The sequence below is a fragment of the Telmatherina bonti genome, assembly GCF_933228915.1.
Source record: "Telmatherina bonti genome assembly, chromosome: 6".
NCBI classification, from domain to species: domain Eukaryota; kingdom Metazoa; phylum Chordata; class Actinopteri; order Atheriniformes; family Telmatherinidae; genus Telmatherina; species Telmatherina bonti.
The window spans coordinates 15374944-15400826 of NC_136624.1; the positions used below are offsets into that span (position 1 = coordinate 15374944).

The 25883-nt window shown below is 39.1% G+C and overlaps 1 protein-coding gene across 1 annotated transcript; it reads left to right on the forward strand.

Annotated features, from left to right (window-relative positions):
* Positions 1-1371: 1371 nt before the first annotated feature.
* On the forward strand, positions 1372-21944 carry podxl2 (podocalyxin-like 2; the record flags this gene model as incomplete). Its single annotated transcript, XM_079241980.1, is given in 15 exon segments — positions 1372-1402; positions 9404-9747; positions 9850-10204; positions 10954-11063; positions 12457-12670; positions 12793-12961; positions 13045-13171; positions 13173-13276; positions 13278-13293; positions 13295-13384; positions 15764-15920; positions 17923-17984; positions 18398-18577; positions 21586-21747; positions 21885-21944. Coding segments are annotated over 15 exon segments (2181 nt in total).
* Positions 21945-25883: the final 3939 nt, after the last annotated feature.

Sequence of the window (25883 nt, forward strand, 5' to 3'; positions counted from 1 at the left end):
TCTTATGCTCAGGCTTGTAGCCGATTGTAAATAAATGTACATGTTGTTGAAGGTTGTGACTTGATGCTTCATGTCTGACTGTAGATGTTATATTTGCAGCTTTTCTGCTTGTTGGATTTTGTAGCTGAAGCCTCTGAGGTCCATGCCTGATAATTAAATAACAATTTTAAAGAGGTTAAAATAAACTGTTACTGTTTTCTTCATGTTGGATTTTTGCTATGACCTGATATTAAACAAGGAATTCACTCATTTTGTGTAAATCTTTATTAAATTTACTTAGTTCATGTACATCCTGTAAGAAGTGTCTCCAAGCTGTTTACACTTACTGGTGACTATGGGATCCATCTGTCATTGCAAATAACTTACCAGCCAGTCACATGGCAGCATCCCAATGAATTTAGCTACCTAGACATCGAGCTAACTTGCTGAAGCTTACATCAGAATCAAGAAGAAAGGTTATTAAGTAATTTTTGATTGTGGAATAGATGAGTATTTCATAGACCTGGTTTACTGGGATTTTTCACTCCTTTATGTTGCTTAGTTTAGTCAATAAGACTCAATTTCAGAGCCGCATTCAGATAGGGTCATGATTTGGTGGAAACAGATGGCCATGGATCCATTATGTGATTGGTTAATGAAATATTGATTGGTTAATGAAATATTTGATTTGGTATTTTGGTAAGTATAGCTGACTGAGAAAGAAGAACTTGTGCTTGTCACTAATTCACATATTTATCACCTCTGTGAAGCATATTAAGATATCAATTAGCTAAATTTAAGCACTTTATTTTTTTATTTTTACTTAAATCATCCCCAACCAATTGACAGCCTTTTAATGCTTTATGCAATATATTAGATTTAGATTTCAGTTCAAGCATTTCAATAAACAATGTGCCATTTAAAATGCTATTTTAAATTCAACGTGGCCAAAAAGTAAATTTTTTTTAAATTATTTGATTAATTTATTCAGAACAATCGATTTCTTTTAATTGGTAGGGTACATTAAAGTAGCTGCACTTTACGAGCAGCACTTGAACGCGGCAGTAAAGCAGATCTGAACACGGTCATTGCTGCGACATCTAGTGGTCAGCAGCGGGAAGCGCAGGAAGCCGCAACCCCGTTTCTTTCCAGCGTCGGTGCTGCGGCAGCGGTGAGGAGAGGACCACCCGCAGCTCTCCCCCCGCACACAGCCTGTCAGTCCGTCTGTGTGTCTGTCTGTTCGGACTCCGCAGACTGTTAGCTGGTGAACACGCACACCTCCGGGACATGAGGCGGCCGTGAAGGCGGCGTTTTCCTGTCAGACATCCAGAGAGCATCTGCAGCTGATAACTGTGCGAGCAGAGAGCGGAGGTGGGGAACACTGCAGTAGACATGCCGGGCCTGCTCCTCATCACACTGACGGGTAAGTCTGTCTTTAATATGACCATGTTTTCATTTCACCCTGCCCTGACCACACAGAGCAGCAGCTAGACGATACTTTGAAGAGGGAACATGTTTTTTATTTTTTTAAACAAGAAAACTACAAACATCCAGATATAATGAAGCTGAAAAATCTTTGGAGACTTTGAAAAACACCAGACAGGAAGGTAAACTCACTACAGAGCACCAAATGCAAGTTGAAACTCCAGACAGAAATTAGTTTTTTTTCATTTTATTTTTGGCCATGCTGTGCTGCAGTCGACCACTGCTGTAGCTAATAACAGTTATAAATCAGGGTGTAGCCAGCAGCCTGCATGCAGTGTTTTAATGAAGCAAAGTTGATGCAGGAGGCCAGTGTGAGGGCTGTCAGCAGACACACACTGCAGTGTCTGACACACATACCCACAGCAGTCAAAAGGCAGCATCTTCATCATAAATACCTACAAGAAATAAATTAGCTACTCATAGAAGCCATCAGTAGTCCCACATCAACATCGATAGGAAATGGAAAATTTTATGAAGAAATTATGAACCAAAACAGTGTATTTTATTTATGAGTTATCTTTTATTTATGTTTTTAGAGAATAATAGTTCAGCTTTTTTTTTTTTTTTTTTAATTAAAAGGTAATTTTTGCCCTGTGATGAACCAATAAAAAAACAGCAATGTGTTGGTTGTAGAATGATTTTTGAAACAAAAAACATAAATAAACAACTCAAAATGTCCTCCAAATACTCAGTCAGGCTCAAAGAAACAGGAGGTACATGAGACTAACATTTGGATAATTAGGCTGCAGAACAGTTTTTCATCTTGATTACTCTGTTGGTTCATCATTTGATCCAGAAAATGTCAGAAACACTTGATATTTTCAGCTTTTGCTGCAAATAATCTTCAGAACATCTGGCTTATTTAGTCAATGAATTCTAGTACAACATGATATTTATCATAGTTTTTAATGAATTTTATGGCAATATTTCCATTGAAAGGAAATTTTGGTCTTACTTTAAAAAGGCCAGCAGCAGAATTTGCTCCTGTATGAACATCTAGCAGTTTCTAGACTAGACTATAATAAGTTTAATCTTTTGTCTGAAGACACATTCATGTTGTTTTTTGCACAAATATGGATTTTTATCTTTCAAATCTTTAAAGTATGAAGCCAAATTCACATTAAAATGTTTGTTTTTTTTCAAAGCTAATTTTTTCTTATTATTAAAAAGTTAATTTAGTCTCAAATTCTCGAGATGAAAAACGACAAATTTTGGAACGTTTGGGGGTCTAATTAGAGAAGGGAAGAGATAATTGGGTAAAGAATCTTCCTGCGTCCCTCTGGGGGGTCGAGGGGGATTTAGGGGAGGATTGAAGCTTTTTATAATCTGATCTGAGAGGTGTTACAGCATGAAGATGAGGTAGAATGTTAAGGCTGACCTCCCCACTCCCCCTAAAACACAATGCTCAGTTGAGTGTAAAATGACCCGTCATGTTTCAGCCACTGTGATGGACTGACGGCAGATACTCTGCCTCTCGCCTGCTAACTGCTGGGATAGGCTCCAGTTTATCCATGACTCTGAACTGGATAAAGTGGGAAAGAAAATAAGTGAACAACTGCATGAATGAATGAATGTTTGAGCCATGTGAGCTGAAAATAAATGTGTACTCAATGTAGGAAGTAAATATAGGGTTTAAAAATGCAGAATTAAATGCTTGATTGTAGTTATGAAACTGCTGATATCTCATATTGTTGTTATTAAAAGTATGAAAAATAATACATTTGTTTAAAAAGGATAAGGCAGTTTCTGAGAAGAAAGTCAAAATGACTCTTTTCCAGTAATTATTAAAATCAGAATGGCTGCTACAGTTTGTTGTATGGGAAACAATCTAATTTAATTTAAATGTTTCATCGAAGCTGACTAGAGGGAATAAGGTGTTGCAGCAGATACTGTATGTCCTTGTAATTATTTCCATGACCAGTTGCCCAGTTTCCAAGCAAGCCACCAACCTGTCTGCACAAACTAGACTGGTCTCTTATCAGTTTTGAGGGTTTAATTACTTTTAGTAAATTAATTGAATTTCTTGAACAGGTCTGAAACTGTTTCAGTATTTTCCTGACTAGAGGTCGAACTTTTTTAATTAAGTTTGGCAGGTCCTGCGACTTCTAGTCAGGTGAGACTTGTAACAAAATATCTTGGTCTGGAGTGTTGCGAGAGGGCGCTGGAGGCGGGTGACAACTATATGCTGCTTCTGTACCACTGAAAAACAGCCTGATACATGAACTTAAAGACAACTGAGAAAGACTGAACAGAAACAAAATGCCCCCCCCCCAAAAAAAGAAAATCTTATTAACTGCAGATTGTAAAATATGCAGCAGAAAACGGTAATCGAACAGCAGCAAGAAAGTTTTGGGAAAAGTTGTACGTGACTGGCAACAAGCAGAGGCTGCTTCTGTGAAGAAAACAACAAAGCTCAACACTGACAGAAAGCAAGATGGCCAAAGATGGCGGAACTAGTTCACAGATGGGTGCTTGACGGTGCTTCAACAACATGCTTCCAGGAGAGGTGTGTCAATGGTGCAATTGTGTCTCCACATCCTGGCAGTTGCCAAGGAGATGAATATTAGCAGGCGGGTCTTCTTGGTTTTACTGTGTCATGGAACAGAACCACCATTTGAAGTGATGTCTCCACTTCATCTTCCTCAAGAGTTTGCGGAGTTGTTCAGAAGCAACACAGCGAAAGAAGAATTCATCAGATTCAGTGCTGTGGAATGAGATTGAATGAGATTGTCAGATATCATCAGATATCGTCAGATACTTTTTAGTCTGACACTGGAGCCATGTGGTTTTGAGCTGTTCCAGTTTCTGATGGTTGTTGATAATGTCCAACATGTCCATCGTGTCGTGGAACTAGAACTTCCTTGTCTGGACAATGCCTTGGTTGATGCAGATTGGTCCGCTTCTGCATCAGGTTGTGTCAGAGGCTTATTTGTGTTTAAATGGAGTTTAACTCTTATTGTCACCTCATGTACATGAGAATATAGTATTTGATACATTTAAGGGTCATCTATGTCCCTTTATGTACCTAAGTAAGTACGTCTATGTCAAACGCCGTCAAACATCCCTGTCCACATACTCCCTCCCATACGTCCTCTATGTTTGCATGGCTGTTATGACACACATCCACTAGAGGGCAGAGGAGAGTTCAGAGTTCACCTCCATCATCTAACATCTGCTGCAGATAAAAGCAAACATGGTGATAATGGCAGAGATCACATACATTCTCAAAAAAGACATGTAAAAAAATAGGCAGCACAGTAGCCTGTCTATGTGGCCATTTTATACACACCAGCTTCTTCTTCTTTGCCCCTTCCGATGGTTGTATGTCTGCATTCATAACAATGTTCATAATGAATGTCAGTGTGCCACAAAGCAAGTCAAAAATGCATATTTTTAAGGTTAGAAAGTTACACAGTGAAACTTTATGATAGCTTTTGCTATGAATTGGCTCGAAACAGTTGATGAAAATAATGGTGTCCATCAGGTGCAATATCCTGAAGGTCCATGGTTGTGTGCTGCAGGTCCGGCTTCGCTCTGTGTTTTAAGATCTCCACATTACGGCAGACGTCCTTTATTTGTTTTTTGACTTTATCTTCTGACCAGAAAATGAGCACAGGCTGTGTTTTTTTACATGACGGAACCCCAAAATATTTAGCTTAGTCATTTGCAGATCTTATTTGTCCTTAGGTGACCAGTCTCCCCATCTCAGCACACATGTAAACCCTATGATCCCGCCACATCTTGGAGCTGCTCATCCAAAGGTATTTTCTCGCCAAAGATGGAGATGTGAAAGTGATTGTGGAGATGCCTTGGCCCTCGCTCATGCCGCTCAATGACTTTTGGAAAAACAGTCTATCCATCATCCATTTTCTGCCGCTTATACGGGGTCGTGTCACGGGGGCAGCAGCCTAAGCAGGGAAGCCCAGACTTCCCTCTCCATGGCCATATTTGCCGACTCTTCCTGGGGGATCCTGAGGGGTTCCCCGGCCAGTCAAGAGATGTAATCCCTCCATCGGTCCTGGGTCCTCCTCAGATATCTTCCCAGAGGGATGTGCCTGGAACACGTTAATTCATGTATTTTGTGAATTTTGTTTTATGTGGGGACCCCAGGAAGACTAGCTGCTGCCTTAGCTGCATCTAATGGGGATCCTGGATACAAATAAACAAATAACATATTTAATTTCTCAGAGGAGGTGTTTAGCAGGCATCCTAACCAGATGGCCGGGCCACCTCATCTGGCTCCTGTCTATGTGAATGGATCAGCAACTCTATACTGAGCCCTTTTGCATCGAGCTTCTCACCCTATCTCTACGGGAGAGCCCAGCCACCCTGCAGAAGAAACTCATTTTAACCGCTTATATTCACATTCTGGTTCTTTTGGTCACTACCCACATCTCGGGACCATAGGTGAGGGTAGGAACTTTGATCGTAAATCGAGAGCTTAGCCTTTTGGCTCAGCTTCTTTTTCACCACAACTGACTGTAGACGTTGCACCGATCCTGCTGTCGCTCTCACTTTCCTTCCTTCGCTCAGTCATGAAGAATACCATGAGATACTTGAACTCCTCTACTTGGGACGGGACCTCACTCCCGACCCAGAGAGGACATTTCACCCCTTTCTGGTTGAGTAAACAAGCTAATGTTATCTAAATGTTAGCAAACTTTGGTTTGGTTTGGTTTGGACATTTTGTAGTTGCCCGATCTTTACTCTTGTGGACGAAAGTGAAGCAAGACCTTAAAAAACTTCAATTTAAAGGAGGAATAAAAACATCTTTAACAAACATTTAAATTTCTATTGGTGCCAAACAAAAGTGTTAAATTAAAAACCAGGTGTCTAAATGGATAACATGGTGCGGTTCAGCAGTGTCCCTCTTACCTCGAGGCCAGTCTATCTACAAGAAGACAGAAAACAAGATGCATTTAATCTCCACTGACGGCTTTTTCCTAAATGAATGAATAAAAACAGATACGTCTAGAATCTAAGCTGTGATTTTACTGATTCAGACAAGCATTCAAATGCCAATAAGAAACAAATGAGGTAGTCTGATGTCTACGCTCTGGTTTTTTATCTTCTCCAGGACTAAAATTAGAGCAGGGACATATCTGTGGATTCAGTACAGTGTTGACTCAGGGCTTTAGGAGGAAGGGAGGGATTAAAACAACACAATCAGAGCTCTCCTCCGCCGGGTGATGAATTTCTTATCCTTCTCTCTTCCTGTTCCTCCTTCCACACCTCCATCTTCTCTCACATATCTTCTGTCTCTGTCCTTGGAGTTGCTCCCTGGATCAGTGATTCTGAGCTAGAAGGATATTTTTTAGGCCTCTGATTTTCCTTTGAAACACATTATGAGGATGAACTTGGTGAAGGTGCCCTGAGTTTTCCTTTTCAGGAGGTCTGGCGCGTATCGTTTAGTTTCTTCTGCATCCTAAACAATATATTTGATCAGTTTTTACTGTCAGCTTGCTTATTTGCTTCCCCACACCCTCTTCCCCCAAAATGCAAGTGTATCAAAAGCTGCTGTGTCACTCGGTTCAATCTGTGACTGCATGTAGAGGTTTGGGAGATGAATTACACAACTGTCTACCCAAATTTTTTCATCCCATGAATTTTATGCCTGAACAGTAAAATTTAGGATTTATTTGACATGAGTACACACACCTCTTCGTCATCATTTCTGGTGAGACTGAATAAACTAACGTTTAAAGATGCTCGTGGTCAGGAGTGGAAACGATAGATCTGAGTCTCCTTTGCCTGTGGGGGTTGTTGTGTTGGGCTGCAGAGCTTAACATGCTTTAGGCGTGTTTCAGACCTGTTGAACATGATATGATAATCTGCTCAGTTAGCCTTTGAGGTCAGACAGCCATCTGGGGTCCCAGACAGAGCGTCATAGGATACGTGACCACATAAAGACAGGTCTGGCTCTGTGGGGGGATTAGTGATGGATGAACTACGGGGTAGATCAATAATGACTTGGCTGGACAAACTTTTTTAGAACTTAATTTAGATGAAAGAAGGGATGACTGAATTAATGAGTGATTGTTAATGAGCCAACATGCTCAGACCCATTCCTGGTCAATGCATCAGATCCGCCATAAATGAGAATCAATTCTGGTTTAGAAAATCCTCTAATTTCTCTCATTTCAGTCAGTTTTTTTGTCCTCTTCCTGCTTTCACCTGCATGTGTTATAAGTTCTTCTGATCACACCATGACTTTTTTTTCATAGAGTACACACCTGTCTGCTGTGACTCGCCACTTCTCAGGCGTATGTTCTTCCCAGTTTGTTCCTTTCATTACAACTAGCTCACCACTTTTTCTCCATATTGTCCCCAGTAAGTGGGTAACTTCTTCCAGTAAGTGTGTAACTTCTTCTTGTTCTTGGTTCTTTTGTCTCGCTCACATTACTGTATTGTTGATTGATTACCTGGTTTTGACCTCCAGTTTGCTTATATATGAGCCTTTTTGGTTTCAACTGTCACGAGTCCTGTATTTGGATCCTAATTTCATCTGTTTTTACAGTTTCATAGTTTATTAACTGATTATTAAATGATTGTAGACCATTTATAAATTTATAAATGGGGTGTTATTTTGGTAAACAATGTAGGCTGTGCATGAATCAGTGGACACATGAATGCGAAAGAGAACCAGAGATGGTAAGTGGACGTACTAATATGGTGCTTTTACAGTCATGTTGACCACTCAAAGCACTTTGTCACAATTCACGCAATTACACGCACACACACTCTCATCTCGCACTGTGGTTATATACTAAGTACTGTCTTCTTTCTCTCACATTCATATCCCACATGCCTTCCATTTAATAGTAAATGGAAACTTTTCATATAAAATGCAGAAAATTGATTTTTTTTATTTATATAAACTCTTCCCCGAGTAGCAAGACAAAAAAAACTTTAAATCTCATAAGTATGTTTCTCTGTCAGTTCATTTAAGTCTGCTTGACTGTATAAGTTTTGTTTTAGGCTGTTGGTTGTTTACTGACATCAGATCATTCAAGGTCTGCTTGTTTGCAGAGTTTTAAGAGATGGACCTTCCTGACCACTGATGACCACTTGATGGTTTTAGAACATTCTGTAACATAGCAATATGACCTAGACATTTTTTATATCCTTTGTGGACATGTTTTATGTTAGCACAAATGTGTTACCTCATTATGTGTTTTAATGAAGTACATTGTCAAGTACTACTACATTAAAATATTTTACATACTGGCAACTAAATACTTACAAATTCACCAATAAAGCAAAATATTTAGATTTCTACTCTAAAAAGCTTGAACTGCCTGCTAAAAAACCTCTGATAAACTAAAATAAAAATAAAACTGATTAAATTATTAAGATAATTACTTAATAATATAATTAAGTATAATATAATATATTAAGTATAATATAATTAAGATATTATAATCTGATTTACATCCTTTCAGACTTTTTTAAGCATTTTTTCCTACATGGGATTCTAAATTTCTTTGAGTCATTAACAGAATTTTTTTTTAGACTGAATAATGTGCTTGAATGATCTACCTTGTCAAGGTTGTGGTGGAGGTGAGGACCCACATGCAGGAATAGAAGCCAGAGATGCAGAATCTAGACTTTTTATTCAGAAAAACTTGACATGTGAACACAGGAAGCAGACACACACAATGGACCAGCACTGGGAACACAAACCAAGGGGTATAAATACAGGGGAACCAAACAAGACACGGGTGAAATGGATAAAACTAACAAGACCAGGTGAATCTAACTAACAGGAAAAAAGGCGACACAAGAAACAAGACACCAGTAAACTAAACAGGGAAGACTACAAACCAAAACTGGAAACCAGAACTAAAAATACAAAACACACATCATGACATAACTAATGTTGTACACACTTTGGTTTTTTTGTATTGTCTTAAGAAAGACTTTCCCCTTTTTTCCACAGCTCTACTGACCAGCTGTGAAGCTCTCACACTGGGTTCGTCCCAGCGGGTGATCCCCCTCAGTCCTCCAGTGGCTCCTCTTTTCCAGGATGAAGGAAAAGCCCAATCTTATTTCATTCAGGAATTAGTCAGAACCAAACGCCATGCGGTCAGTGAGTTAGTACGCGCTCAACCACATTTGGTTCATGACATGGGTTGGCCGGAGATACACGAAACGTCCCGTGCACAGGCCAAGATGGAGTCAGCTAACTCCTCTCATTTAAATGCACCACCTTCTGCTGACCAGGATGCAGCCAGGACCCACGCTGCTGAGGATGAAAGTCTGGATGTGGAGGATGAAATGGAGGTGAGGAACATGATGATTCATTCTGCATTTGACTGGTTGTGTGTTAGACTCAGCAGTGTGGATGTGCCTGTATAGCTGACCAGAATATCTTTCCACTTTCAGCGTATGGTTCACATGGCAATCCCTCAGGATGCAGCAGGCTACAGGGCACATTCAGAATCCACTGACCCGGAGCCAGAGCTTATTGGTGGGCCAAGAGCTGGCGATGCATCCCAGGAGGCTTCTGGCTTTTATGGAATGGACATGGAGGACAGAGACAGAGGAGAAGAGGGAGGAGAGGACCAGGAGAGAAGAGGGGGAGAGGAGGAATGGGAGAGAGACATAGGGGATGACAGAGACAGAAGGGAGGGAGATACAAAAGAAAAGGGAGATGAAAAAGCAAGAGGGACATTTGGACAAGAAGACAGAGACTCTTTAGAGGTCAACCACACAACACCAGATCTGGATGCTCTGATTGGTTTGTAGAAATCATTTCCCCTTTTTGAAACAAAACATACCTTTAGGTAACCATGTAGGTAACCATGTTGGTCCCATATGTGCCCTCCCAAATATAGTTTTTCATCTAACTTTTCTACTGAGTGTGCTTATGCACTTTTCTAAGAGAATGTTTCTGTGTCTGTGAGAGGACACAGTCTTCTGCTGAATCACTGGATGGGAGAAAAAGTAATAACAAGCCCTCCATGTGGGTGTAGGTTGTCTGATCTGTATCGATCCATTCATTCAGTTCAGGCTGAAATACCTCAACAGCTATTAAGTGGCACAGATTTTAAGGATTCTTGTAACGATGCAACTTTTTACATGTCAAATTTCTTATTGTGCGTGTAGTAATTGAGTTCAGACATTTACAGGACTCTCAGGCCTCAAACATTCAGTGTGATATTTATACATTTGACACTTTTTGGCCAGAAATTTGTTTCATCACACTGTGAAAAATAAAGTTACAACTGGTAGTATTGCACAAAGAGAAGAGACCGACACCATGAGTCTTGGCAGCTTGCCGATTTTGGCACCAGACTTAACGTTCAGACCCTATAGCTTTATTAACATGGAGACTAGCAACGCATTTATAGACTTTTTGGAGGACCGTGGTTTTTCTCCATCTGACCAGATACGATTGTCTTTTACTTATTTTGACAGAAATGTTCATTAGCATTAGATAAACCCATACAAATACATGTTTTTGACATGCTTATTTGTTTTACACAGGTTATTCTTCATCATTCCATCCTTCCAGCTCCATGGAGCCCAGCAACTCATCCCACGATCAGGGACATGATTCCAGGCTAAGAGAGCACCGTGGACCCCCAGTCCTGGAGGTGAGGACAAAGAATTTAATTGCTGTATTCCCCAAATGTCAATCTTTTTTATGATGCCCTCATTGCTTATTAAAATGTCACTGTTTTATATATATATATATATATATATATATATATATATATATATATATATATATATATATATATATATATGTGTGTGTGTGTGTGTGTGTATGTATTACTTAATTTACAGATTCAGCTATAGAATTGTTCAGTTTATAGAAAAACAACAAACAAAAAAACAACCAAATCTTATAAAAGATATGAAATAACAATACGCCAAAAACATTACATGGTTCATGAGTGTTTATTAAAAAATCATAGAAAATACTCATCTATTCAATAAAATTTGAATAGATGAACTGCAAATACAAGTCATAACACTATATGTCCAACTTGGGGCTAGTCTCAATTTAAACTATAATGAAATCATAATATATTTTGCTCTGCTACTCAGAAATAAATCTACTATTTAAGGCAATATAACAAATTGTTGCATGTTGTAGTGAGTTGTTGATACATTCCCCACAAGTTTTCCACTTGTCATGTGTTTATCTATCAGCCAGAAAATATCTAACGTTACTTTGTTCTGAATTTCAACGTGTTTGTTGTTCGTAAAAAAATACAAAAACTTTGCTGAGACACTATTCATCAAGAAATCAATGTAGGAGAATCATTTGCAGTTGGACTTTCATTAAATAGATACCGTGTAACTTTTGGCCACTAAGAGTGCTAAACCTGTAACTTCCCACTGACAAAAATAAACAGAATAAATGTTTTTTTTTTTTTTTTTTTAGCAAATGGTTGAGATGAAAGTTAATAAGAACATAACAACAATGAAATGGTCACATTTTGAAACAGTAGTGTTAAAAGAAGTCATTAGTTTTGGTTTTACACAAAGAAAATAATTTGTAGAGATGGCTCAGGCAGGTTTATTTCCATAATATCATAAGGAAATTCATCATAGTCCCGACAATTTTACCTCTACCAAATGGTAAACCAGGATCTTAAAGGGTTAAAAACTTTCATGTAAACTTTGTTGAACCATGTACTAGATTTTAATTCTTTGTTTTATAGTGAACATACAGTGACAAATTTACTGTGTAGAATTGTTAAAGACAAACTGTATCTGATGACACATCCTACGGTTCTGGTTCATCAGCATCTCATTTCTTGCCTAAAAACTGCAGAAACAGAAGAGTCTTAATGACAAATGTTGAGCTTTACACAAGTTTAGAGGAAAAAAAATACTCTTTTTTTTTTTTAATTACCTATAAGGATTTTTAATGACCTCCCTGGTATTATTAAGACATACTTTGTAGAAAGCAGGATTTTTAAAATGTTAACTAACAGCCGTGCATCATCTGTGTTTTACTTGGTGTTTCTCTTGCAGATGGGTCCTTTAGGAAGAGACCTGTGGGAGGCAGAGAAGGAGGATGGTGTCCAGTCCAGTGGCTATGGAGCTTTTCTTTCCTCTGTCACTACGACTCCTACTACAGCCGATGCTGCTGTGGGAACGGCCACACCAGAGACTGACACAGGAACAGATTTTGGGCTGTTGGGAAGTTTTACAAAAGGTAGCAACAAGTGCTTTAAGAACTCAAAATGTATTACCTGCCTAAGAATATTTGCTGAAGATGCACAAAACACAGCTATTAAAAGCTACAATCTGAACCAAAGACTGATCATTTCTGCTATTTTTGCTTTATTTCTGATTTTGTTTTTGCAGATGAGGCAGAAAATGAGGAGGAAGACGGAGAGCTGACGCAGATTAGTGTATTCACCCAGAATCCCACTGCACCAGAGATTGGCATGGCTCCCAGCAGACAGCCTCTGCAGCCCGGTGTGGAGGAAGGGGACCAGCTGGAACAGGGCAAACACAACCTAAAAGGTGCGCAGTAATCATTGTAAGCCCATAAAGAGTTTGTAGGTTTTTACTATAAACTTACTGTAAACTTTCTGGCTTCACTCAAGGTTTCAGTCTGGAAGACAAAAGCGAAGAAGTAGAGGAAGAGAAATGGAGAAAGACAGAAAGAGAGGAAACAAAACTCAGACACATCATCCCACTCACCACAGATCCGTCGCCCACCATCGGTTTCACTGAGCCGGAGCTGGAACCTAACCTGGAGGAGCCGCGACAGGTATATGAACAAGAACTTTGTGGAACATCACTGTAAAACTCAGAATAAATTAAATAGTTTAGCGAGAATCATGTGATCATTGTTTCCTAACGGGGAATGTTTCAGGTGGTGTGTTTAAACTGGAGCGAGCTGGCTGGACGTGGTTATGTCATTCTCAACATGACACAAAACTTAAACTGCGTGAGTACAAAGACTCGATATTAACAAGCTGTTTTTTGTTTTAATCAGGATTAGAATAACAAACCACAATGGATTAATCAATTAAACAAACTTTACATTGATGTAAAAAAGGAAGACCACCTGATGATATTTATTCAGATGTTTATTGACTCATGAATCTTCCAGTCATATGAAGATCCAACATTTTTAGAAATAAGTTTATTTTCATCAGAATAACTCTGACGTCCAGTCAAATCAGTCAGACCCGGATCTGTCGCAGTGCATTCAAATGTGCAGACTGTCAGTTGTTTAAAATATCTTATAAACGCATATTTTGTTTCCTAATCAAACATAAAAACATCAGATGTTGAAACGGAGACATTTTATCATTCCATGGAAAATATTGGCTCATTCTGAATGTGAGCGAAGCATCACATCTATAAAGACTGTTTGCAAACATCTGGGAGGTGAGAACTTTGTCCCATTCTGGTCTCATGCAGGATTCTAGCTGCTGATAACGAGCTGGATGGTCACGCTGTCTGCAGGACACTGAACAGACTTTCCACTTTGCCTCAGACCATTTTCAGTTGTTTCTGGATCATATCCAGGCTTCTTCTTTGTCTTGTAGATCTTAAACCTGCATTTGTAGATGTCATGGTGAACTTGTTCACACACAGTGATTTTTGGAAATCTTCCTGAGCCCATGCAATGTTTTCCAGTAGAGAATTATGTCTGGTTTCAATGCAATACTGAATCTTTTGATATTAAACACTGCAGACTGTGGGATCTTTAAAGTCTTTGCAATTTATGATTAATAACATATTTTTCTGAAGTTTTTCCATGATTTTCTGATACAGTTTGACTCAGATCTGTCTAACCCTAACCTCCCATGCGTCATGTTACTGACATTTTGCCAATTAAGCCAATTAATTGTAAATTGGTCTTCCAGCTGTTTATTTGTGCCAACTTACTTTACAGCCTTTTGTTGAACCTGTCCCAGCTTCTTGGAGGTGTGATGGTGCCTTAAAGTTCAAAATGAGCGAATATTTTCCATGAAATGGTAAAATGTTTCACTTTCATCATCTGGCATGTTTTTTATGTTCTGTTGGAAATAAAAATGAGTTTACGAGTTTTACAAATCATTATAATCTGGTGTTTCAACTTTTGAGGTTGTAAAAAATAAAGCCAATCATCGATGGTTCATATCCACCTTCACCCGGCGGACTTGCTTTTTGGTTGCAGTTTATTTATTTCATTATGGAAACTAATTTAAATATCATTATCAAAAATGTCAGTAGAAGTTTCTGCCATGTAATATTTTATTCTTAGTAATTTTGTGGCCCTTAATTGGACTAAATGTTTAAAAAATGGATGGATAGATATTTATGTTATGGTTTCTGCAAAAAAAAAAAAAAAAAAAAAAAAAAAAGAGATCAGGAGTATCAGATGAAGGCTGGTAAGTTTTTTCCTAGCCCGGAGGTTATTCTGCCATGCAGAGAGTTGAGCCACCTACATGAAGAAAAGGCCCCTTATTGCACTAAATAAATGTATTAACACACATGGATTGTGAGAATCATGTAATGTAATCCACTTTAAAGGCCAAAATGCAAGAATTGTTCTAACAAAGGAATCATATCTGTCCCAGTTATGTCACTAAACAGATACTCTTCTGTGACAGTACAAAACCACAGTGTACAGGTTTAACAACAGAGACTCAAACATTGTCATCACATGAAACTGAATGAAAACCGTAAGAGGTTGAAGCTCAGTTCTGGCTAAACAATCAGGGCAACGCTGTCATACAGTCCAGTGGTTGCCCTGCTTTAGTTTCACACAGCAGTGAAGCTCAGTGTGTTTGCAGGCAGAGCCAGACCCTCCGTCTCAGGAGGTTCTGCTCAGTCTGCAGCAAAATGCAAAACACAGCTGTCAGGATTGTCAAAACTAGAGTGCGTCTGAAACGAAACAAAGAGCTCAGGTGTGACAACATCCTCAAATAGAAATGATTCGCTATCCATTTATTCTCCTAAAATCAACATCCATCATCCGGTCCTTCAGGCAGTTTCCTCACAAATAAAAGGCAGACTTTTGTCTGTCAGGAAGAGATGTAGGACTCCTGCTGAGGTCTGGATAAGGAGCTACAGGAGACTGCCTGTGTGTGTGTGTGTGTGTGTGTGTGTTTTCTTGTGTGTGTGAGGAAGGATCCTTATTGCGGCATCTGTCGTCATAGCAGCAACACAAACCTTCAGCTCTTCTGCAGGAAGTCACTGGTTGTCACAGCAACATGATACACATGATCATGCTGTTCTGGAAGGAAATCAGGAGGAAAAATGTGTGTGTGTGTGTGTGTGTGTGTGTGTGTGTGTGTGTGTGTGTGTGTGTGTGTGTTTGGGTGTGAAACAGGAGGAGTTTCGTGCATGGCAGGGTGTACGGTTGTTGAAGATCATCGAACGAGTGTTTGCTCGAAGAATGAACAGCCCTGAAGGAACATGGGTCATCTATCTCAGCAAACCTACACACCAGGAACATCAGCTTCTGATGAATGTGGCATCTGGACACGGTAAACACACACAAACACACACAAACACATGAACACACCATACACACACTGTCTATATTTCTCCAGTTTACGAACAGAAAAGATACATTCATTCTGCTTACTCATCATACCCTTTTAACTGTTTATTAGTAATACTACTCAAATGAACTCAACACTATCCTACTATTAAATATTCTGGAAGGTAACCAAATTAAATATAGAAAACAATGTAATATCCTCACACTTTGCATTGAAGTAAAAAACTAATACACACAAATGTAAACCTGGGTCAAAAGAATCAAAGGCACATCTGGTCATTAAGTAGTACAAATCTCTGTAAATGTAATATTCATTCATTCATTTTCTAAACCGCTTAATCCAATTCAGGGTTGTGGGGAAGCTGGAGCCTATCCCAGCTGGCTTTAGGCAAAAGGCAGGGTACACCCTGGACAGCTTGCCACGCCATCGCAGGGCCACACAGAGACAAACAACCACTCACACTCACTCCTAGGGGCAATTTAGAGTAATCAATTAACCTAACATGCATGTCTTTGGATGGTGGGAGGAAGCCGGAGTACCCAGAGAGAACCCACGCATACACAGGGAGAACATGCAAACTCCACACAGAAAGGCCACTGACTGAACCCCTCCCCAGCCAAGGATTGAACCAGTGACCTTCTTGCTGTGAGGCCACAGTGCTAACCACTATTCCACTGTGCCCGTAAATGTAATAATGCACAATTAACAGAGCACTATCCAACTCTTAAATGTGTATTAAAACACATTGTTTGTTCTCATTGGATGATTCACTCCTCGTCTTATGTCTAAACCACTGGTTGTAACAGGGGAAGTGAAGTTTTCTAAGTTTAAGTTTAGCTACTTTGGAATCTCCCTGGAATGTCGCCATTGTCGCTGTTTCTTTGTGTTTGTAGCGTGCAGAGAACCAGCCAGCCTAAGCAGAGCACTCTTGGTATCCGCCCACCCAGCCAGTCATCATTGCATTTGTAAGGGTGTCATCAATCATCACAGACTCCTGCTGTCCTCGCAGCTGATGTGTGGCTGCCAGAAACCTAGATTCACCCACATTATAGTAACGCGACACTTTATATTCTTAGTAATGGCAACAACGTTGCAACAATGGCAAATGTAATTAGAGTGCTCTGTTGCCATAAAAAATGACCCATCTAGTGATGTCATTACACTTAAACGTTGTTACTCCCAACACAGTATATGTGTGTCTATGATATGACAGGCAGGTGCACGCCTCTGATATCATTGAAGTGGTCTGTTGTAGTATGTTACAGGAGGAGGTGTGTCTTAATGAGAGCATATTGCTGGGGAGAGGTGTCTACATGACATCACAGGTAGGGTTTACAGTATGTCTACATAACAGAACAAGAAGGGTGTATGTCTCTATGAAGCACAGATAGGTTGTGATGTCACATGACGGGTGATATCATAGGATTGTGTGTGTCTATGACACACCTTGTATGTTTGATAAAACTTAATGCTTGCAGTTGCTTCCCTTCAGGAAATGGACAGAAGTTGTGTCAATGCATCTTCATGGAAAATCCGAAAACCGTTAATTGCTTAAAGCCAAAAAAAAATACCAGCTTCACTGTCAGACTAAAAAAAATGTCCTAAAAAAGTCCTAAATATTGTGCCAAATTCTTCCTGGTATCAAATCAAATCAAATCAAATCAAATCAAATCAAATCAAATCAAATCAAACTTTATTTATAAAGCACTTTTCATGCAGCCACCAACACAAAGTGCTTTACACAATAAAAAAGATTTCTGGATATTAAAACAAAGCCTTCACACACCAAAGAATTAATTTAAAAACAAACACATACTAATCTCTTCACACACAACACACACACACACACACACACACACACACACACACACACACACACACACACACACACAACAAAACATCCACACATACATTCTTCAAACATGCAGAGACACTGGTAATGTTTGACTTTTGCAAACATTGTTGAACACATCTTGTCTTGCAGGAGTTATCGCTACCCAAGATGTGTTGGACATGCTGGGAGAAATTAGGAAAAGCCTCAGTAAGGTGCGCCACATTCAGATAATTTCAAGTGGAAATAAAAACATCTTCTGAAACACATCAAATGAATTAATCCTTTAATGTTACAAATCTAAATGTTTTATATAAACGTCCACTCGTCCTGCCGTCTTCATTATGAGGCAACAGTAGTAGCATCTACTGCTGTCTCTAAACTACGAGCCTCCCTGATGTGTTGCCAATACTTCAACAGATAAAGAATCACATGCAAAGCATGTAGAAAGTGTTAAAACACCTGCTAATGACATACGCTATGCAATGGGTTTTGCAGAAAAAAAAACTTAGTCTGAGACTTTCTGTAAGATTATCTTGAGCCTTTTTCCAGTTGTTGCTCATTGAACAGTATCGCAGTGTTTGTTCTGTTGTGAAGTTTAATATGTAAGTCTGTTTGTGTGTGTCAGGTGGGCATCCAGAACTACAGTGCAGCCAGCAGCTGTCAGTCTCGGCCCAGCAAAACACGCAGCGACTACGGCAAACTGTTTGTGGTTCTAGTCATCATTGGCTCCATCTGCATGGTCATCATCACCTCTGGAGTCATTTACATCTGCTGGCAGAGACGACTGCCCGCAACCAAGACCATGGTAGATAAACACTCACACACACTCATCTGAAATGCACACATTACATCCATACACAATGTTATATTATTGGATCAGAATGGTGTATCACTACTTCCACAGATTATTTTCCGATCCCAGGAAAACACATCCACCTGCTCTTAAACACACCATCAATGTCTCTAATGACTTTTGTATGTCCATGGTCTTGAACAGGTGGTCAAACAACTGATATGCAAGGAAGAGAGGAAACATTGTCAGAGTATTTTAACATTTAGATGAGAGTCTACTGTGTTGTGTAATGAAAAAGCTGGTTTAGCTGCTTAAACATTAGTCAAGTTCCCCGATATCTGTTGAATCTCCTTCTTCGGACAAGCGTCTGCACAGCCAAGCAAATGAAATCATGGGAAAGCTTGGGAAGCTTGTAACATTTTCGTGTGTGCATGGAGGACAGCCTTTAGGATCAAAACCCTTCACGACAAATTAAACATTGTTCCTGCTCAGTAAGTTCACATTTAGGAGTCTTTTAAAGTGTCATTGTATTTGGTTATTTACAAACTATGACCGACTGTTTCAGTCTGTTGTAGTCATCTTCATCCTGATGAGTTCTCAGACATCCTGGTAATTAAGATAAAAACAGTTATTTGTCATAGATCGTCAACTACCATCTTGACAACGCAGCGTTTCCTCCCCATAAAGCTTTGATTTATTCAGGCAACAGCATAGCAGAAGCGAACAGAGAAGGACTCAAACCAACTGTGAGGGACCAAGCTGGCGAAGGAAGAGGAACACAGGTGGCTTCAAAAGAAAAGGGTTTTATTTGCCCAAACAATATAAATGAATTAGGCCTTTAAAAGAGGTCAACTAAGCAAAACCTAAATCAAAATCTGAAAATAACTAAACTAACAGATTAGAGAACATAATCAACACAAAAACATACTGACCTGACAAACAACAAACAAAGGAGAACTTAAATACTGGCTGATCAGACCAGTTACAAAACATATGGGGTAACACATTAAACATACTAACAAACTAGACAAAGAAACAGAACCTAACTGTTAGTAGTTTATTTAAGAATAATTAAACTAACAAAAGGTAAACCCAAACTACTCAAAAGTGGGAAAGAAAATGAATAAACATTTGAAGAAACTAAACTAAACTTTTAATCTCCCCCTCTGAAGATGAGGTCTTCCCAAAGGCCCGTGGCACTTCCTGTTCACTGGCTTCCCACCTGTGCACACTCCTGCCCCCCAATGCCCAAGCTAATCCCTTCAGCACCAGTAAGAAACAAGATTAACCAAAACGCAAACAATTGAAAATACAGTGGGTCCTTAATGTGCATGCTAACAAAAGGAACCAAAGCATTTAAACTAAGTTTAAATATAAAGAAAACTAACAATGTGGTGCTTTTACCGCCTTTATATGTGTGGCCATTGGTCTGGCCATCACACCAACTGAGGTGAAATTATTTAAGAACCTTAAACCAAGTAATCACTGCAAACTCGGACATGATTAAACTCTGCTTTTTTAATCCAAATGAAAGAGTCACAAGCCCCCTTTTCTTTACATCTTTCCATCCCATCTTTGGCTTGTTCTCTCTTTATTATGGCTACATGAAAACCCTGATATAACTTCTATCGGTTTCATTAGTTGATTCATTATAACAGCCTAGTAATGCAAGCATAAGGCATTTTTCAGAAAGTCAAAATGATACTGGCCACACACACTCTGATACATTCTACATATGCTCTGAACTTCTGGCCTACTGCACGAGGTGACGGTGGAGAGGAAAACCTTCCTTTTAATTGGAAGCAGATCCAGAACTAGGAAAAGTAGTTATCTATCTGGACCAGTTGGGAGTGGAGAGGACAGGAGAGCGGAGTTAACAAACGCCATAACTCTAAGCCAGGGATGTCTACTGAGTGCAGAAAAAAGAAAAGAGAAACATGAGTCAGAGTCAATAACAGTGTCATTATCTAGTGTAAAAAACAAACAAAACAAAAAAACAAAAACAAGCCAAACCCAAGTATAAGATATATCAGAAAATTTTGAAGCCTAATCTCACAGGTGTCAGACTCCAGTCCTCGAGAGTCGGTTTCCTGCAGGTTTTTGTTGTCTCCATGCTCCAACACACCTGACTGAAATTAATAAATAGGTTGACAAGAAGCTGCTGGATCCATTTGATTTGAATCAACTGTGTTGGTAGAGAGAAACAACAAAAACCAGCCGGAAACTGGCCCTCGAGGACTGGAGCTTGACACCCCTGGTACTGAAGGTATCTGCTTCCTGAACACAAACTGGGAGCTGATTCTGTCGATGAGAGCAGTCGAACTAAATGCCATTAAAAAGAGATGGGTCTTTTTAAAGTTGTCATAAAGTGTCTATTTATGGACCTTAATGATGAAACTTTTTAGATCTGTTGGCTAAGGGAGGGAATAATTGTGTTCTCAACGGAAGTAAAATAACTGGGGGTTGATACTGATGGGAAATTGCTGGCCTTGTTTACATGTTTAGCAGAGATGGGACAGTCAGACCATACATATTAGAGGTGGGAAAATCAAATTGAAAAATCGAATATCGGGATTTTTTGCATCACAATTTAAAAAATTTTTTTGGTAAAAAAAAATCGATTTTTTCAAACTAAATAAAAATAATCTATTATAAAATTTTTGACATTTTTATTGTTTTATTGATATTTTTACTTGTCTTTTTGGACATTATAGCAGCAGAATGATGGTCTGGCTACTGTGTTGTTTTTTTCCGAATTTATATAAAGAAAAAGGACTTTTTTTTCTGTTTTTAATCTACAAAAATCTGCAATATTGAAGAATTGTGAGAACTGCAATTTTTATCAAATCGGCACCCAAAAAATCAGAATCTAATTAAATCGGGACAAAAACATATCGTCACAGCCCTAATGCGCATAGCTCAAGATAATCACATAGGATTTTTCCTCACTTGCTCTCATATTAATTATTTTGCTGACTGCTAATCTCCTAAAGAGTTCTTCAACATATTTCATATTTCAGTACCGGGCTGAGGAGCTTCACTCTGTGGAGAATGGGTACCATGACAACCCCACGCTGGATGTGACCAATGACAGCCAGGCTGAGATGCGAGAGAAGAAACCAAGTACCAATGGACTCACAGGGGTGGGAGAAGGAGGCGGGGAGGACAGCAGTCGCTGGCAGGTGATTAGATGGTTTATATTTAAGAACGAGAGAAAAGGATAAACAGATGAATGTTGACTGAGTGACCTTGGCATACATGACATTCAGAAACTGCTTGTTTTATTAAGAGCAATTCTTTTTCCACTTTGTTTTTTTAGGTGTTTGTCAATCAAGCAGCGACTGAGGACGACGAAGAGGAGCAGGACACACATCTCTGATTGATGAAGGGGTGTCTTATAAGATTATGAGAGGAGTTTGGAGAAAACAGGAAGATAATTGATGCCAGAGAGGAAAACGAGGAGAGCGAAATGTCAGATGCCATGTGCAGTTATAGTGCAACTAGTGAAGAACAGGAGGGGCTTAGCTGGAGGAGTCATTGATGTCATCTTTGTGATTAGCAACCAGGGTAAACATGAGAAACTGAACTTTATCTTGAGATGTAGACACAAAGCTGAGAAATGCATCTGAAAACCCTACTTGAAGTTACAGAGTGTCACCATCGCACCAGGACACCTCTGTTTAGTGTTCCTTATGATCTCAGCTTTGTACTGAGGCGGCACGAGACAGTTAAATACAAGCGACAAATGATAGCTTGAAGCATCTTTGTAGACTTTTAACATTTGAATGTGAAAACGTTTTCACAGTTTTCTTGTCATTTTGGGTCAAAACTAATTTGACAAAAGATCAGACCTTGGAGACAAACAATTTCTGCAGCAAATATTTACGTGGACATGTTTTATTTTTATTACCAGAGAGGAAATATATCTAAGCATACTGTATTGTTAGAGATCTGTGTTTTACATATAAACACAACAATCTCACAAAACACAATATCATCATCTACTAGCCTATTATTGATACCCAACCTTTTATAAAGCAACAATAATTAACACAACAACTTAAACCAAGTAACAATCCCAGATGACCCTCCTTAACGTCTGGTCTGGCTCATATAAAAGCCAGTGGGTATAAACAAAACAAGGAAATTAGCTAAACCAACTAGTTTTGCTAACTTTGCTAATTGCTAAAATTAATCACCTTTGCAATTAGTAAAGGAGAAATTATCCTCACATGCTTTTTCCACCATGAAAAAAATAACTTTATTCACAATAATTCAGTATTTTTTCTAAAACCTCAGTCACTTTAGTAAAACCCTGAAGTTAATTTTGTAATTGAGCATTATTTATAATGTACCACTGCTGTGCAGTCTTACATATAAGACTTGCAGCTGCACCAGAGTGTTGCATTTAGCAGCAACAATGTCTAATCAAAACTATCCTGATAGATTTTACAGCCTTTTATTGTCCATAGTTTTATCTATTTATGTGATGACACTGACAGCAGCGACTCCTCCAACAAACTGAATAGAAAGTATCGCCTGTAGCAACTGTGAAAGTAAAGTTTTGGCACTTTATTGATTCCCTTTGGAAATGGTGACTATCACTGAAATGCTGCATCCTGTTAAATGTATTACATACAGTGACTGAGCTATCTCTATTTTGCTTTTAGTAGTGGTTGTAACTGCTGAGGATGTTTACTGTGAACTCTTCAACACATCATGTGAAGCTAAAATTGTGCGCTGTTAGCCTAATGTGACTTTCTTGAATAGTGCTGGAATGGCTGCTGTTTGCTCCTGGCTGAATCTTGAGGCTATGACACGTGGGCAACATTCAAAACTAAAAAAAAAAAAAAAGCATGAATATATACGTATAGTGTTAAGGTCGAGTCACCAAAGCCCGGTCCAAGTCGAGCCCCAAGTTTCTACTATTTAAGTGTTTTAGTATAAAAGTCAGAGGTACAGGGAACATTTTGGTCATGTATGAATATTTGTCATTTCACTATGATTGTGTTTGAGTTCGCGAACCTGCAGGAGTCAGAATGAAGAGGACTAATCGCTATGAATATGTCTGGGGCTGCAGTTAGAAGCCATTCATTTCTGAGCAATTTCAGTGACATTCACTGTGGTCATAGCTGAGTCAGCAAAGATATTTGTTTCACAAATCATTGTCAACAAGTCATAATGATATTCAAAGCTTTGTTGCAGCAACAATGTGTGTGTCATAGACAGTATAGGAAAGATGAATGGAGCGCCTGCATGTGGGAAGTGAAGCCCACATGAAATTAATAGTAAGCTTGCATTTTCTTTAATGGGCAATTCATCTGGTTCTATAGGTGTGCTTTAATTGCAGGAACATTATCCTGAGACTTTTGGGACACTGAGACTCCCTTTCCCATTCCTCTGTGTTTCTACTATATTGATAAACAAACTTAACAAAGAACCATGCTGATATTTTATCCACCAAAATGGCCTTGTTTGATAGTACCCAGTACTGTCTGGGCATGCTAAAGAATTACGGAGCGGAAGCTGCAATCACAAGTCAGACTTATAAATTGAGATTTTGTTTCACAGCAGTCACATTCTAAAGCATAATTTGTTTATGTGATGCAGCTGCAGCAAACTTCCTCCATTCAGCTGGGATCTGTTTTACTGTGGTTTTAACTTGCAAGTTAACTAATTTATTTTCATGATTTTCTCAAGACTTTAGGCTGCAGTAGGAATAATGTGAAGGACACTTTTCACTTGAAATCTCTGAGCAATTTGATCAAATTTATAAGAAAATGCCACTAAAACAGCAAAGCTTTAGGATATATTTTTTAATATCTTAGACTTTTTAATGGGTCTCAATTGATCCATCCATCCATCCAGCTTAAGCAAAGAAAGCCCAGACTTTTTCCATGGCCATTTCTTCCAGCCTGTTTGGGGAATCCTAAGGCGTTCCCAGGTGAGAGATGTATTCCCTTCAGCATGTCCTCGGTCATCTCTGGGGCTTCCACTTGGTGGGACATGCACAGAGCACCTTCCCAGGGATGCGTCCAAGAAACATCCTAACCAGATGAGGGTAGGCACATGTATCAGCCAGTAAATCGAAAGTTTCACTTCCCAACGCAGTTCCCTCTTCACCACAACAGAACGATACAGAGTCCAGGTCACTGTGGACGCAGCACCAATCTGACTTTTTCTACTTTGTTCTTCCCACACTCGTGAACAAGACCCTGAGACACCTGAACTCCTCTACTTGGGGAAGGATCTCATGATGTGCATACAGTAAAATTTAAAACTAATCAGATTACAATAGAGGATAAAAACGAGGCATCTTTTTACGTAGAGCAAAGTTTTGGTTGTCAATCCTGTCAGATTCCCTACTTGTTTTATCACACCCTCCAGATGATGCTGATCTTACTAACAAACCAACATGCGATATCGTTCACCTCTTACGTACAGTCTATGGTCCGAATTGTTGTCATGACATTGGATTAACTGGAGTGTTTAAAAGGTGCAGTATATGTCCCCTGTTCATTACAGTAACGTTCTAGTGACTAATGAAAACTTGCATGTTAACATACCAAATATTTTGGGGTTGTGTGAGACATACCAGCCATAGATGAGGGCAGCTGACATATTTATTTCTACATGTTTACGCATACTCAGCAGCAGTAAACAAAAACTCTGATTGACTACATACTCTGGAGGAAAATCACCAATAACTGCATCTGAAGATACTCTACTTGTCTACTGTCCAATGTGTGTTAAAGAGAAACTGCAACATCAGAGGTTTTAACATGTTCATTTGACTTAATTGCTGTGAACACGTTTGTAGTTACATAAAAATAGATGAAGAAAATCATGTAGTAGGAAAAGGTATAATCTGTTGAATTACACTGCAAAAGAGAAATTGCTCATGTTATTAACTCATGGAGTAAAATTACAATATTTAGAGCAGCAGGATGTTCATTCAGACATGACAGTGACACGCACTGTTACTGTCAGATTAGAAAAGAGCAGAACATGGTTTTGTGTTTGGTTTTCTTGATGATGACTTAAATGCTGCAGTTGTTTATGCCAGTCCTGTTGCAGGTAGTGTGCCCATCTACATTTCATCAAGATGTTGCCTGTACTTTAGTCTTTTGACTTCTCAACAATGCTTATGGCTTCACTATGAACTATCCTGATTGCTTAACAGCATTTGCTAGGGGTTCATAAGGACTGAGAACTATGTATCATGACTAATTGAAATGACTAGCTTAGATGTCTGTTTTTAGAGCACAAGACATAGCAGAGACAGCCCCCCTTATTATCTGCAGGGACACAGATCAGA